Source organism: Peromyscus eremicus, chromosome 23 (genome assembly GCF_949786415.1).
Source record: "Peromyscus eremicus chromosome 23, PerEre_H2_v1, whole genome shotgun sequence".
In the NCBI taxonomy this organism is placed as follows: domain Eukaryota; kingdom Metazoa; phylum Chordata; class Mammalia; order Rodentia; family Cricetidae; genus Peromyscus; species Peromyscus eremicus.
Window position 1 is genome coordinate 12,722,894 of NC_081438.1, and position 12,825 is coordinate 12,735,718.

The 12,825-nt window shown below is 48.4% G+C and overlaps 2 protein-coding genes across 5 annotated transcripts in view; one reads left to right on the plus strand and one right to left on the minus strand.

Moving 5' to 3' along the window:
- Ift81 (intraflagellar transport 81) overlaps positions 1–12,825 on the minus strand; it is a 155,747-nt gene that overhangs the window by 95,501 nt on the left and 47,421 nt on the right. Inside the window, exons 1-2 of one of the 4 annotated variants that reach the window (XM_059249700.1) lie at positions 4,935–5,014; positions 1,522–1,579 (exon numbers count right to left, since the gene is read on the minus strand). The exons of 2 other annotated variants lie outside the window; for them this stretch is intronic. The gene's annotated coding sequence lies outside the window, so the exon portion shown is untranslated. Of the gene's footprint in view, positions 1–1,521; positions 1,580–2,866; positions 2,994–4,934; positions 5,015–12,825 lie in introns of those variants that run through there. One more of the 4 variants, XM_059249701.1, reaches the window with a different exon arrangement.
- The window catches only part of P2rx7 (purinergic receptor P2X 7), a 36,390-nt gene continuing 24,134 nt past the window's right edge, over positions 570–12,825 (plus strand). Inside the window, exons 1-2 of the mRNA XM_059249702.1 lie at positions 570–885; positions 12,140–12,308. Coding sequence (XP_059105685.1) covers positions 761–885; positions 12,140–12,308 — 294 coding nt within the window. The 5' untranslated portion in view covers positions 570–760. The remainder of the gene's footprint in view (positions 886–12,139; positions 12,309–12,825) is intronic.

Here is a 12,825-nt window from a genome sequence, read left to right on the forward strand (position 1 = left end):
TCTTCCCATTGCATAATGAATCTGATCCCGCCCACTGTCATCTGCAGACCAGTGTATTGCCAGGAGCGGGGAAGGACAAAAGCTGCCATTCATTCACCCCGTGCACCTGTACGTGTGGACTGAACAAAGGGTTGTGGAAAATGAACGGGTAATTTCTGGGATTTGTAGTGGCGCACACCACAAACCCCAGCACTCAGGAGGTGGAAGCAGGAGGATCAGAAGTTCAAGGCCAGCCTCAGGTAAATAACAAATCTGAGGCCAGCCTGGATGCGTGAGAACCTGTCTCCAACAAGAAAGACCAGCAAAAGAAAACAAAACGGATGAGTCTTAACAGGGCTAGAGGCAGTGGAAGCATCTAGGCCCCTCTCTGAGTCACACAGGGTCTTATGACATTTGAAGGGCAGCCCCTTTCTCCCAAGTGAAATGGGTTCAAAAGAGCACAAGGAAAGGGGGAGGGGGAATTTAAAAAATGCCCATCTCCTGAACACCATCTTTGTGTGGGTATCTGGGGGAGGATGGCAGGGCGGGGTCATCTGTGAGCCAAGCCAGTAGGACTTGGTTCTTGTTTATTCCACTCACATTTGGGGCAGCTGCCAGGACCCGCCCCCACTGCAGTCACTGGAAGAACTGGAAGTTCAGTGTTCCTGCTAAGACTTGGTGCGTTTTCTTTGGCTGCTCCGACCTAGCTGGGTGTTTGCTGAGGTCTAGCCTGGGAGGGTCTAGCCAAGGTCCAGCCTGAACAGAGAGCGAGCCTGTCGCCATGCCGGCTTGCTGCAGCTGGAGTGACGTCTTGCAGTATGAGACGAACAAAGTCACCCGGATCCAGAGCATGAATTATGGCACCGTTAAGTGGCTCCTGCACGTGATCGTCTTTTCTTATGTGAGGTACGTGGGGTGTGGGATGGGCAGATCTCTGCAGCACTGGACAGCACCGACACCCCCAGGGTACAGCTGCAGGTGCTCTTGCTGGATTCCACGTGGTGGTCAAATCTGAGACACACGCTCTCATAGCTGGCTTAGAGGAAACGGGAGGAGGAAGCTGCCCTTGGCTGCAGCTGGAGCAAGCCACAAAGAAAGGGCAGCGGGCTATGTGTCTCCCCTCAGCCTTTTCAACTGCAGCCCAGGGATGCCAGGATGAGCAGGGCAGGGCATGCCTGAGGAACCTGGAGACACAGGCCAACATCCTGGGCTCCCAGAGTGGAGGTGGGGATTTCCCCTGGGGAGTCTGAGTCATCCTTGAGCTTAGGAGGTATAGGACCAGGTTTGGAAGTGTTATTTTGGAGCATCGAGGGGCCCCTTTAAAACAGCTTATGAAGCCGGGCGGTGGTGGCGCACGCCTTTAATCCCAGCACTCGGGAGGCAGAGCCAGGAGGATCTCTGTGAGTTCGAGGCCAGCCTGGTCTCCAAAGCGAGTTCCAGGAAAGGTGCAAAGCTACACAGAAAAACCCTGTCTCAAAAAAACAAAAACAAAAACAAACAAACAAACAAAAAAAAAACAGCTTATGAAGTTACAATGTGTACCTTGGACTTTCACCGATTTACAGTGTCCTTGTTCATGATTTCCAGTGTCTTCACTGAGCTGTACGGTGGTTGAAAGGAAGGAAGGAAGGAAGGAAGGAAGGAAGGAAGGAAGAAAGAAAGAAAGAAAGAAAGAAAGAAAGAAAGAAAGAAAGAAAGAAAGAAAGAAAGAAAAAAGAAAGTTTAGAACATTTCCAGCGAGCATGGAGGCAGAGGCAGGTGGATCTCTGAGTTCAAGGCCAGCCTGGTCTACAGAGTGGGTTCCAGGACAGCCAAGGCTACACAGAGAAACCCTGTCTTCAAAAAACCAAACCAAAACAACAACAACAAAGCATTTTCCCAAAACGAATCTCCCCACCCCTAGCCATCATTTTCGATCTGCCACTGTCTCTTAGTTTCCATGGATTTATCTATTTTTCACATTTCATATCAACAGAACCACACAGCATTCGATCCTTTGTGACTGGCTCTTCCTCTTAGCATGTTTTCAGTGCTCACTTACATTGTCACTTGTGTTAATGCTGTCCAGATTCTATGACTGGATAACAGTCCACTGTGTGTAAACTACTTCTCCATTTGTCAGGTGATGGACGTGGGATTGTTGCTATTCCTGTCATCCGGACCTAGGCCCTAATTTCTCCTGGGCTTACCTAGAAGGGGACTTGTTGGGTCACACGGCAGCTGCATGTCACTCTCTGAGGCACGGATGGGCTGCTTTGCACGAAAGGTTCCCCTTTTCACAGCACCGGAGCGTGAGGGCTCCGGTCCTGCCTCCTCATCAACACGCGATACTGTGGCTTTCTGATCATAACTAACCTCGCAGGTGTGATGTGATCTCTCCTGTGGCTTTGCCTTGTATTTCTCAGACCATGGTAACCATGGTGCTTTTGACACAACATGCGGAAGTGCTGTGGTTTATTAAGATCGAGAGTGGCCTCTGTGTGTGTGTACTTGTTTGTGAGGGTAAGTGTGTATGTGGAGGCCAGAGGTCAACTTCCTTGGTAGCTCTCCTCCTTATTTATTTATTTTTTTCAGACAGTGTTTCTCACAAAACCTGAAGCTTAGGTGGTGGCGCACGCCTTTAATCCCAGCACTCGGGAGGCAGAGCCAGGCGGATCTCTGTGAGTTCGAGGCCAGCCTGGTCTACAGAGCGAGATCCAGGACAGGCACCAAAACTATACACAGAGAAACCCTGTCTCAAAAAACCAAAACCAAAAACAAGCAAAACAAAACAAAAACAGCCCTGAAGCTTACCAATTCAGCCAGATCGGCTGGCCACTGAGCGGCGGGTTCCTACAGGCTCTGCCTCCCTGGTGCTGGGATTACAGGCACCTCCTACAATGCTCACCTTGTACGTGGTTGCTGCAGGTTGAATGTGGGTCTTCACACTTGCACAGCAAACAGCCCCAAGAGCCACTGCTCAAGCTCCAAGGTGGCCTATGTTATATATATATATAGTCCTGGTCCTGGATACATTTGGTCAAGTCACTTCAACCAGCACGCCGCTGTGTCTGTGTCTGTTCACATAATGTTTGGATAGCTAAAGAGGAAAAAGTCCACCTCTTATCATGGTTTTGATGGGAGCCATCCACAACTGGTAGCTATTTCTAAGAAATTGTCTTTGTGAGCAGAATAGATATTTTTTTATATCCATCCTCTATTTTGAGCCTCAGAGTAACCACGACCATGCTTGGGTTTAAGATGTAGAAACGTGGATTCAACCTCCCGACCCCCACCCCCCGCATGTTTTTGGAGGTGTCCATCTGTATGTGCAAGTGCACACACGTGTGTGTAGATGTTTACATGTGTTCTTTGATCTCCATCTTACTGTTTTGGGACAGGGTCTCTCCCTGAACCCGAGGTTTACCCATTTGGCTTGGCTGGCAGCCAGTGAGCTCCAGGGAGTTCCTTCTCTCTGATCTGCCAGCACGGTCGTGATAGGCATATGCCACCAAACCTGGCCTTCATGTGAGAACTCGGGCCTTCATGCACTGGTGACAAGCAGTTCACTGATTGAACCATTTCCCCAACCTCCTCTGCCTCTTTGGGTCTTAGTGTTTTCATCTATAAAATGGGGCCAATCACTGGGACTCCTAAATGAGCTAATAACAAAGCTATTAGAGAACTCTATGGCATTTGGCAAACCCTCATTTGGCTTTCGTTATTATTATTAGGGGTGGTACTATTTGGTCTGTGTATTTACTATCCAATAAATATCGATGACAAACATCTATGTCAAAATTAAAAAATAAGATGCTCCTTTGACCAGCTGGCAAAGGACCAGTGGCCAAGAGCACTGGTTAGGAAATGCTCATTTTGTGTTAATATATGGATGGTGTCCCAGTTCTTTGTGACTTTGTGGCATTATTAGGTCCAGTAAAGGATTTCTTGTTTATTTATTTAGCAACAGGGTCTCACTGTGTGGCCCTGGCTTGCCTGGAACTAGCCTACCTCTGCCTTCTTAATGATGGGGTGAAAGGTATATGCCACTACACCTGTCCAACACATAGTTTCTTTAAAGCAGATCAAACAGATAATTATGAAAACTCCTTAGAACACTTAGTTCCAGACCTGGAGAGATGGCTTAATGGTTATGAACCTAGGTTCAAGCCAGGCGGTGGTGACGCACACCTTTAATCCCAGCACTCGGGAGGCAGAGGCAGGTGGATCTCTGTGAGTGTGAGGCCAGCCTGGGCTACAGAGTGAGTTACAGGAAAGGTGCAAAGCTACACAGAGAAGCCCTGTCTCGAAAAACCAAAAAAAAAAAAAAAAAAAAAAAAAAAAGAACCTAGGTTCAGTTCCCAGCACCCACGTGGTTGGCTGACAACCACCTCTGACTCCAGTTCCAGAGAAATTCAATGCCTCCGTGGGCGCTGCACACACATGGTGTACATATATAAGTGCAGGCAAAACACCACATGTACAAAATAACAATAAATAAATCAGCCAAGTGTTATGGTGTATGCCTTTAATCCCAGCACTCAGGAGGCAGAGGCAGACAGATCTCTGTGAGTTCAAAGACAGCCTGGTCTCCAGAGTGAGTTCCAGGTCAGTCAGGGCTACATAGTGAGACCCTGTCTCAAAAACTTAAAAACAACAACAAACAAATACATCTTTAAAAAAATAACTAGATCAAATACACACACACACACACACACACTGGAATCAAGCCTTACATATGTTGAATACCCCCAAATTCAGTTACGCAGATTCCGCAGGAGAGAGCAATTTCAATAGTGTAATGACCCCACAGTTAGGTGCCCGCCATAAACGTGAGGGGTTAGCTGGTCCAGGGATCCCTTTATCAACCTTCACTCTCCCTGCTTCTCAGAGTGAATGCCTTACTGTCCTAAGTGCTCATCAAGATGTAAACCTTCTACCCAGCGGGGCTCCTAAAATGAGTCAACCACCTTTACCTTGAGATAAACGGGAAAAACGGCAGCTTTCCTCAGAGCTGGAGAATGGGTTCCAGCCGCTCCACCGGAAGCTCTGCTTTCTGGACAATGTAAGGGTTTCAACAAAGTAACAAAGGCAGCCTCAGCTATGTAATGGCATTTGAGGCCAGTCTGGGCTGTGTGAAATCCTATCTCAATGGGGAAAAAAATCTGTTACCAAAATAAATGGAAGATGAAAGAAGGAAAGAAAGAAGGAAGGAAGGAAGAAAGAGAGAGAAAGGGGAAAAGAAAAAAAGAAAGAGAAAGGAGGAAGGTTAGCAAGCAAAAATAAAGTGTTTATTATAAGGTCATTTTGTTTTGTTTTGTTTTGTTTTGTTTTTTCGAGACAGGGTTTCTCTGTGTAGTTTTGGTGCCTGTCCTGGATCTCGCTCTGTAGACCAGGCTGGCCTCGAACTCACAGAGATCCGCCTGGCTCAGCCCCTAACCCCAACCCCAACCCCAAGTGCTGAGATCAAAGGCGTGCACCACCACCACCTGGCTATAAATTAATTTCAAAAGCCAGAGATTGGGGGTGGAGAGATGATTTGGGGATTAAGAACACTGGCTGCTCTTACAGAGGACCTGGGTTCAGTTCCCAGCACACACATAATAGCCTGTAACTCTGGTTCCAGGGCATCTGAAACGTTGTGGCCACACACACACACACACACACACACGTTGCACATAAACTCACACAGGCACACACACATACATAAAAATAATAAACAAGTAAGAGATCTCAGGGGAGTCTGGGGCCTGCTTGTAGTCATGGTTTGTCTATATCGTCTCAGCCCCGAAACAGCTGTGGAGACTATGCTTCCGGCTGTTGCCAAGGCTAGCCCCTTCCACAGCACCTGCTGGTCCCCCCTGGTGCTGGGCTCCTGTTTGGTTTGCTGTGACCAGGGGGCTACTGTTTGAACCAAGCCACCTGTAACCTCACTGTCTTTAATTTTATTCCACGAGCCCAGAAGCCACAGGATGCTTTGGTGCTGAGCGGTAAGAGATATTTGCTTTCTGTTGTGAATTTTCCCCACCTCTTTCCTGGAGACTGATCTCAGAAATACTTCAGTGGCCAAAGAATGATCTCACTGACAGCAGCTTCTCCTCCTGGCCCAGCCAACCTCCACTACCAGCAAGCAGCGTTGTCCTTTGAAGCCTCGGGCTGTCTTTTGCTGGGGAGAGGGTGTGTCTGTGCTTAGGTATGTACGGAGTCCCAGACTGACTGGCTGGCTGTTCCCCAAAGGGTGGCCTCATACCTGGAAGGCTGGGCCTCTTCTGTGAAGCTGCCTTGGAGGTGGAGAAGATACCGGATACCAAACCCAACCCAGGCCCCGCTGGATGGCCTCAGGGGAAATGAAATGTGCCATTCATCACCTTGGCCCTGGGTGATATGATAGAGTTCGGGAAGCTGGAGAATTAGAAAAGGCCCACTGAGGAGGAGACCCCTGTAGGAGAAGAGTCCAGTCACGTGACACGCGGGACCCAAAGGCCAGTACGTGCAAAGATCTGAGGAAGCAAATAAGAAGGACAATAAGGACATACAGAGGGAGGAGCAGGAGCCAGGGCGGATAAAAGCTGGACTGTGATCCTCAGAAGAACTTATCACTGGGGAGCAGAGCCATCTGACTGGTGTACCTAAAGGCTCCAGTGCCACTGTGCAGAGGGAAGGGGACATGTAGCAGGACCAGAATGGGGTACAAGCGCGCCCCTGAGAGACTGCTGGAGTCACCCAAATGGGCTAGAGCGGGAGGTAGAGTTGGAGAGATGTGGACCAAGTTGAGATGGACCTGCTATGGGGAGAGATGGCTTAGGCGTCCGGTGGATGGGGATGCCTTTGTCTGACCCATGCAAGACCAAAGAGAGGCATGCTCGCTGACTCATTGGTCAGGACTGGTAGAGACACTGGGCAAGCAGCTAAACGTTCTGACTATTTCCGCTGTGATGTCCTTTAATTTGTGTCTAGCCCCAAAATGTTAAAAAAAAAAATTCTGAAACATATAATCTCAAAAAAAAAAAAAAAAAGAAAAAGAAAGAAAAAGAAAGGAAGGAAGAAAGAAAGAAAATAAGCACAATCCCTTTCTCTTTAGCTTTATGGAAGCTGCCGGGCCGCCAGCTCCTCTGCTCCATTGTACCACAGCAAAGGTTTCTGGGTAGACTGGTGCTCACCCAGGGCTTCTGGTGTCCACTCCAGCCCCGCCTCCCCCGCTGCTAACAGCACTGGGCCATGAGTTAACTGCATCGGGCTGGTGTTACGGTGTCTCAGAGGGGAGGCCCCGGGGAACTGCAGAAACCAGCAGGGCCCAGACTCTGGACAGAACTGAGCTTTATCTTGAGGGTGCTGGAAAACATGAAGAGGAGGCCACCTCTTCCGTTCTCTATCTGCTCTGTTTTCATAATGCCTCCTTTTTTCCCTGCGTGGGTGTTAGACTGCCCTCTGCTTCTTTGACAGGGACACGTGGGCTTTTGGAACTCACCCAAGTAACCGAAGGTAATCCCCCATCTCAAAGTCCTCATTCATGTGTCTAGACTCTTCCCCAATAAGGTACCATTGCTAGAGATCAGGATCGGCAAATCCTTGGCAACATGCAATCAGGAAGGGTTACTGATAGGATCCAGCTCTTTTAGGGGGGCAGTGGCAGCTGAGGCCCTGGTGCCTGGTTCCCACTGAGAAGGACTGTTGGTTTGGAATTAATTGTCCAACAACCTTTACAAATCTCTTTGGTGACCAAAGTCACAGAGATAGTCAGGGGCAGAGCTGAGACTGAACTTTGAACATCTTATCCAGACTTCATGCTCAGATTGGAGAGTGGAGGAGACAGGACCAGGCCTGGCAGGAGGTCACACAGTATTGGATCATGCAGCTGTGAACTGATGGTGATCTGAACTGAGGAGGCGACAGAGGACAGGTGGAGTTGAGCAACATCAGCCGTAACTTCGAATGCAGCTGACCTCCTGCTGCTACCACCCAAGTGGCATGCTTGCCCAGCTCAAACAATAGGATTTACAGTTGAAAGGATCTGTGAGGAAGAGGATGGATGAGGAGTACCCTGGGCCTCCCCTCTGAGACACTGTAACACCAGCCCCATGCAGTCAACTCATGGTCCAGTGCTGTGTTAGCAGCTGGGGAGGCTTGGCTGGAGTGGACACCAGAAGCCTTGAGTATACACCAGTCTACCCAGAAGCCTCTGCTGTGGCACAATGGAGCAGCTTCCATAAATGAACAATGTATGACCCTTACAGAGAGAATGGGTCAAGAATGTGTCGCATTTCTGACTTGGGCAGCTGATGAGAAGTTGGTGGAATATCTTCCTGGAGTTAGTATGTTCAGGAGAAAAAGCAATTGGAGTCAAAGGCTAAGTTCTGAGCTTAAGGCTTTGAGTTTGAATGGTATATGAGGCTCATAGCTGTGCATTTTGATTGTATAGATATTTGCTTTCAGAGCTTTAAGATAGATTATATGTCACCAGCCTATAGATGGTAATCGGAGCCATGGACATCTTCAACTGACTAGCAAGAAAACGAAAGCAAGAACCTTGGACCAGAGCCCTGCGTGGTGCTAACCATCCAAGGGGCAGGGAGATGCAGAAGGTCCCAAGGGATTCAGAGATGGAGAGGCCAGAGAGATCCAAGGAGGTCAGGAGAATGTAGGCTCCTCAAGGCTGAGGGAAGAAGGAGAAGGAAGGAAGCGGTCCATGGCCACCATGGCATCTGTAGCATGTCTGCCGGACCGGGAAGGCAGTGAGCTGGCCAAGGAAGCATCGGAGAAGCGGTGGGGGTGGGAGCCAGACTGGAGTGGGTGGAGGAGTGAATGGAGATGCGGAAATGGATGTGGTGACTCACTCTTTCAAAAGACTGGGCTGCACAGGAGGAGCCAGGCCCTGCGCGTGGTAGAAGAATGTGGGGAGGAGGGAGGCTGTATTTTTAAGATGAGAAGTCATACTTAAATGCAGATGGGAAAGAGATGGAGGAAAAGAGGGAAAGGGATGGCGTAAATGACAAACCACTGTGGTCACTGTCACCTTCACTGTCACCAGCTAGCAACCCCAGGGAAAGCTTGCCGGGCCCCCTTCTTTCTGTAACCACATTACAGCTCCATTCTGCGCCCTTCTCCTTCAGGGGGCTTCTCACAACTGCTACATCTATCCTCATTGCCATACCGATGCCCAGGGTGCCACCCAGACCCTTCACCGCCTCGGCCACGCCCGTGCGACCATGCCCTTATCTATCAAGACCTTTGTGAAAGGCCGGGTGCACACTTTTGCTTTGCACGAGACAAGGCCGCCTTCTGTAGTTTGACCCAAGAAATTGAGACATAAATGTGCATGCCCTTTGACCTGTCCGTTCACCTCAGGAAGAGGCCCCGACAAATGCTCCTGGCAACGTGAATGAGGGTGTAGAGGCCGCAAAGGCGGGAGCGAGGTCCTGGGGCTAGCTGTGGAGTAAACCAACGTGAAGGCAGGCCTCTCTTTCACTTGCTCAGAACTCAGGGTTCCTTCTAAGAGGCAGGCAGACTTTGCTGAGAGGCACTTCCTGCCCGGGGAGCTGGGAGAGAGGACCTTCTCATCATGCTGTCTGTGGACCAGCTCTGCAGCTACACATCGGTGAAAGTCCTTCATATCCAAAGTGTATGGGTTGGGACTCTGAAGAAAATCCTTCTAGTGGTCATCTGCGCGTACATTTGGTGAGTCAGGGGAGAGCCAGTGCCAGGGCTTCAGGACCAAACCTCCCTCTTCACCTCTGCTCTCTCCTGGCTACCTTCTCTCACTTCCCCTGTTTCAGGTCTCTTGTGCCGGCCAGGTTCTCCAGCTCTTCCCTCCCCACCTCTCCATCTTCCCCATTCTACCAGGCACAGCTAGATACCTGGCTCCTTAACACTGTGCTTGCTCCAGGGCCTGGTGACTTTGTGTGCACCTGGATGCATTGAACATCAGTTCCTTAGAGCTAAAATCACCAGGATTAGAGATTAGAGAATTGTGACCTCATTCAAGGACTGAGCCCATGGCCCAGAGAGGAAGCTTGGTGTCTCTTGAATCATCACACAAGGTCAAGAGTTCATGACTGGATTGATCATTAGACTGTTCTTTCTAACGGGCAAGATACTGCAAACTCTCTTTTCTCCTTTGATGCATCTTTAGGATGTGTTAATAGAATTTTCATGCTCAATGGCTGGTGGTGGCACACGCCTTTAATCCCAGCACGTGTTCAGGCAGGAGGCAGAGGTAGGCAGATCTCTGTGAGTTCAAGACCAGCCTGGTCTACACAGTGAGTTCCAGGACAGCTAGGGCTACACAAAGAAACCCTGTCTCGGGGGGTGGGGGGGGGGGGAAGAATTTCATGTTCATTATGATACAAAGGTCCATTATGTTTGCAAAGGCTTTATGATTTTGACAGGGCTGGATTCTATTAAAGATGATTATGTGTTGCACATTCTAGAATGGAAATGATACATCAGACTTGAGCTTTCCAAATGGTAGAGCATGTGTTGTTCTGGGGGGATGTTGCAAGGGATAACTTGAAAGAACATTGCAAGTATTTTGTATGTGCTTTGAGACTGAAGTGAGACTGAACACTCATTAACTGTATTTGTCTACAGGGTTCTATTAAGCTGTGTATCATACATGTTGGGTGGGTCCTGAATCTGGATTTCTAGCACCAACACCTTAAAATAAACTGTTCACATTTTGTGTTCATATGCCACAGTGTGCATGCTCATGTGCCATGGTGTGCATGTGGAGGTCAGAGAACAACTTTTGGAAGTCAGTTCTCTCCATCCATCATTGTGTGGTTCTGGGGATCGAACCAGGTCGTCAGTCTTGTTGGCAAGGGCCTTAACTCACTGAGCCATTTCACTGGACCAGTTTCTTTCTTCTTTCATCACTGTTGGAGAAACACTAAAATGTGCCATGAATAATATAATACCTACACGCTACTGTGCAACTTAAAAAACTTAAGCATACTAATCCAGCTTTGCTCCCTGTAAACTCATCCTTCATCCCGTTCTCTTTCCCCTGGTAAACATCATCATGAATTTCATGTTTGTTCCTTTGTTTTGATATTTCTATAGACATATGTCTATATCTATAAAAATGTGTGAATTTTTTTCTCAGATAAGTTTTCTCTATGTAGTTCTGTCTGTCCTGGAACTCACTCTGTACACTGGCCTCGAACTCTGAGATCTACCTGCCTCTGCATCCTGAGTGCTGGGATTAAAGGCGTGTGCAATTTTTATCTTACCTATCAAGGTAAAATTCATATAGCATAAAACTGACCACTTGGGCGTGGGGAGTAAAGGACTATTTTAAAGTGAACACACAGGTGGCATTTAACACATGCTTGGTATTATATAATAAATGCCTTTATCTACCAATATATTTTTGTCTTTTTGTTGTTATTGTTGTTGTTTTGTTTTTCGAGACAGGGTTTCTCTGTATAGCTTTGGAGCCTGTCCTGGAACTCACTCTGTAGACCAGGCTGGCCTCGAACTCACAGAGATCCACCTGTCTCTGCCTCCCGAGTGCTGGGATCAAAGGCATGCGCCGCCGCCGCCACCGCCACCACAACCACCACCTGGCTATTTTTGTTTGCAGAGACAGAGTGTCATCTTAAAAGCAAATAATATTCTCATTATCATTCCCCATTTCTTCTCTCCTGCTACTATCCATCTTCATAAATAATAGATTTATCTATTTTGCATATTTCTTATAAATAAATTTGCATATCCATCCATAAATAATCTATTTATCTATTTTGCATATTTCTTATAAATGAAATGACCTGCTGGGTGTGGTGGCACATGCCTTTAATCCCAGCATTCTCTGTGAATTCAAAGGTCATCCTGGTCTACACCAGGACAACCAGGACTACATAGAGAGACCCTGTTTCAAACAGACAGAACAAAAAAATCTAACGAACTGAAGTAAGAGCAAGCAGAGCTGAGGTGTTCCTGAACCCTGGGACAGAGCCAGTCAACCCACCAGGAATGGGACTGAGTTGAAATTCTGTCTATAGTAGGAAATAATACTAAGGGGCGGGAGGGGGTACAGCTGCTGGTCCCAGTTTGCAGAGACAGAGCGTCGCACGGAAGCAGGTCGCTGGGCAGAAGCAGCTCCCACGACCACAGAGTCTGCAGCCCACACCACCGCCCTGGGTTGTGAGAAAACCACTGACACTTTTTCATCTGTCCTCAGCTTTGCTTTGGTGAGTGACAAGCTGTATCAGCGGAAAGAATCTGTTATCAGCTCCGTGCACACCAAGGTCAAAGGGATCGCAGAGGTGACCGAGAATGTCATGGAGGGTGGGGTGCTGAAGTCACTGTACAGCGTCTTTGATACCGCAGACTACACCTTCCCTTTGCAGGTGAGCCCCAGGCAGCTGGTGCCAGGACTCATCCCTGGTCACTGCCTCTCTCTCCCTTTCCTTACGGAAAGAGCCTCATTTCAAAAAAAAAAAAAAAAAAAAGTTGGCTTGGGACTAGGGATCTAGCTCAACTGGTAGAATGCTTGGCTAGCATGCATGAAACCCTGGGTTTAATCCCTAGCACCACATAAAACCAGTGGGAGTAGAAGCCTGTAGCCCCAGGAGGTCAAGGATGGAGAACTGGGAGTTCAAGGTCACCCTCAGCAGCACAGTGAGTTTGAGGCCAATCTGGAATACGTAAGACCTTGTCTCAATAGAAAAAGAAAAACGTTGGCCCTATTTAAAGCCTATGAAAATCCCAACTGAGAGAACCTAAAAATTGCAAAACTGGGTCACAGCCAGCAGCTCAAAGAAGCTGCGTCTTTGCTTTATCGGGTCCTACAGGGAGGGGGCTGCTGGAAATAGCGCATCCTGGCGCATTCCAAATGGGATCTGATTCACTCGCGGCGCGCCCATG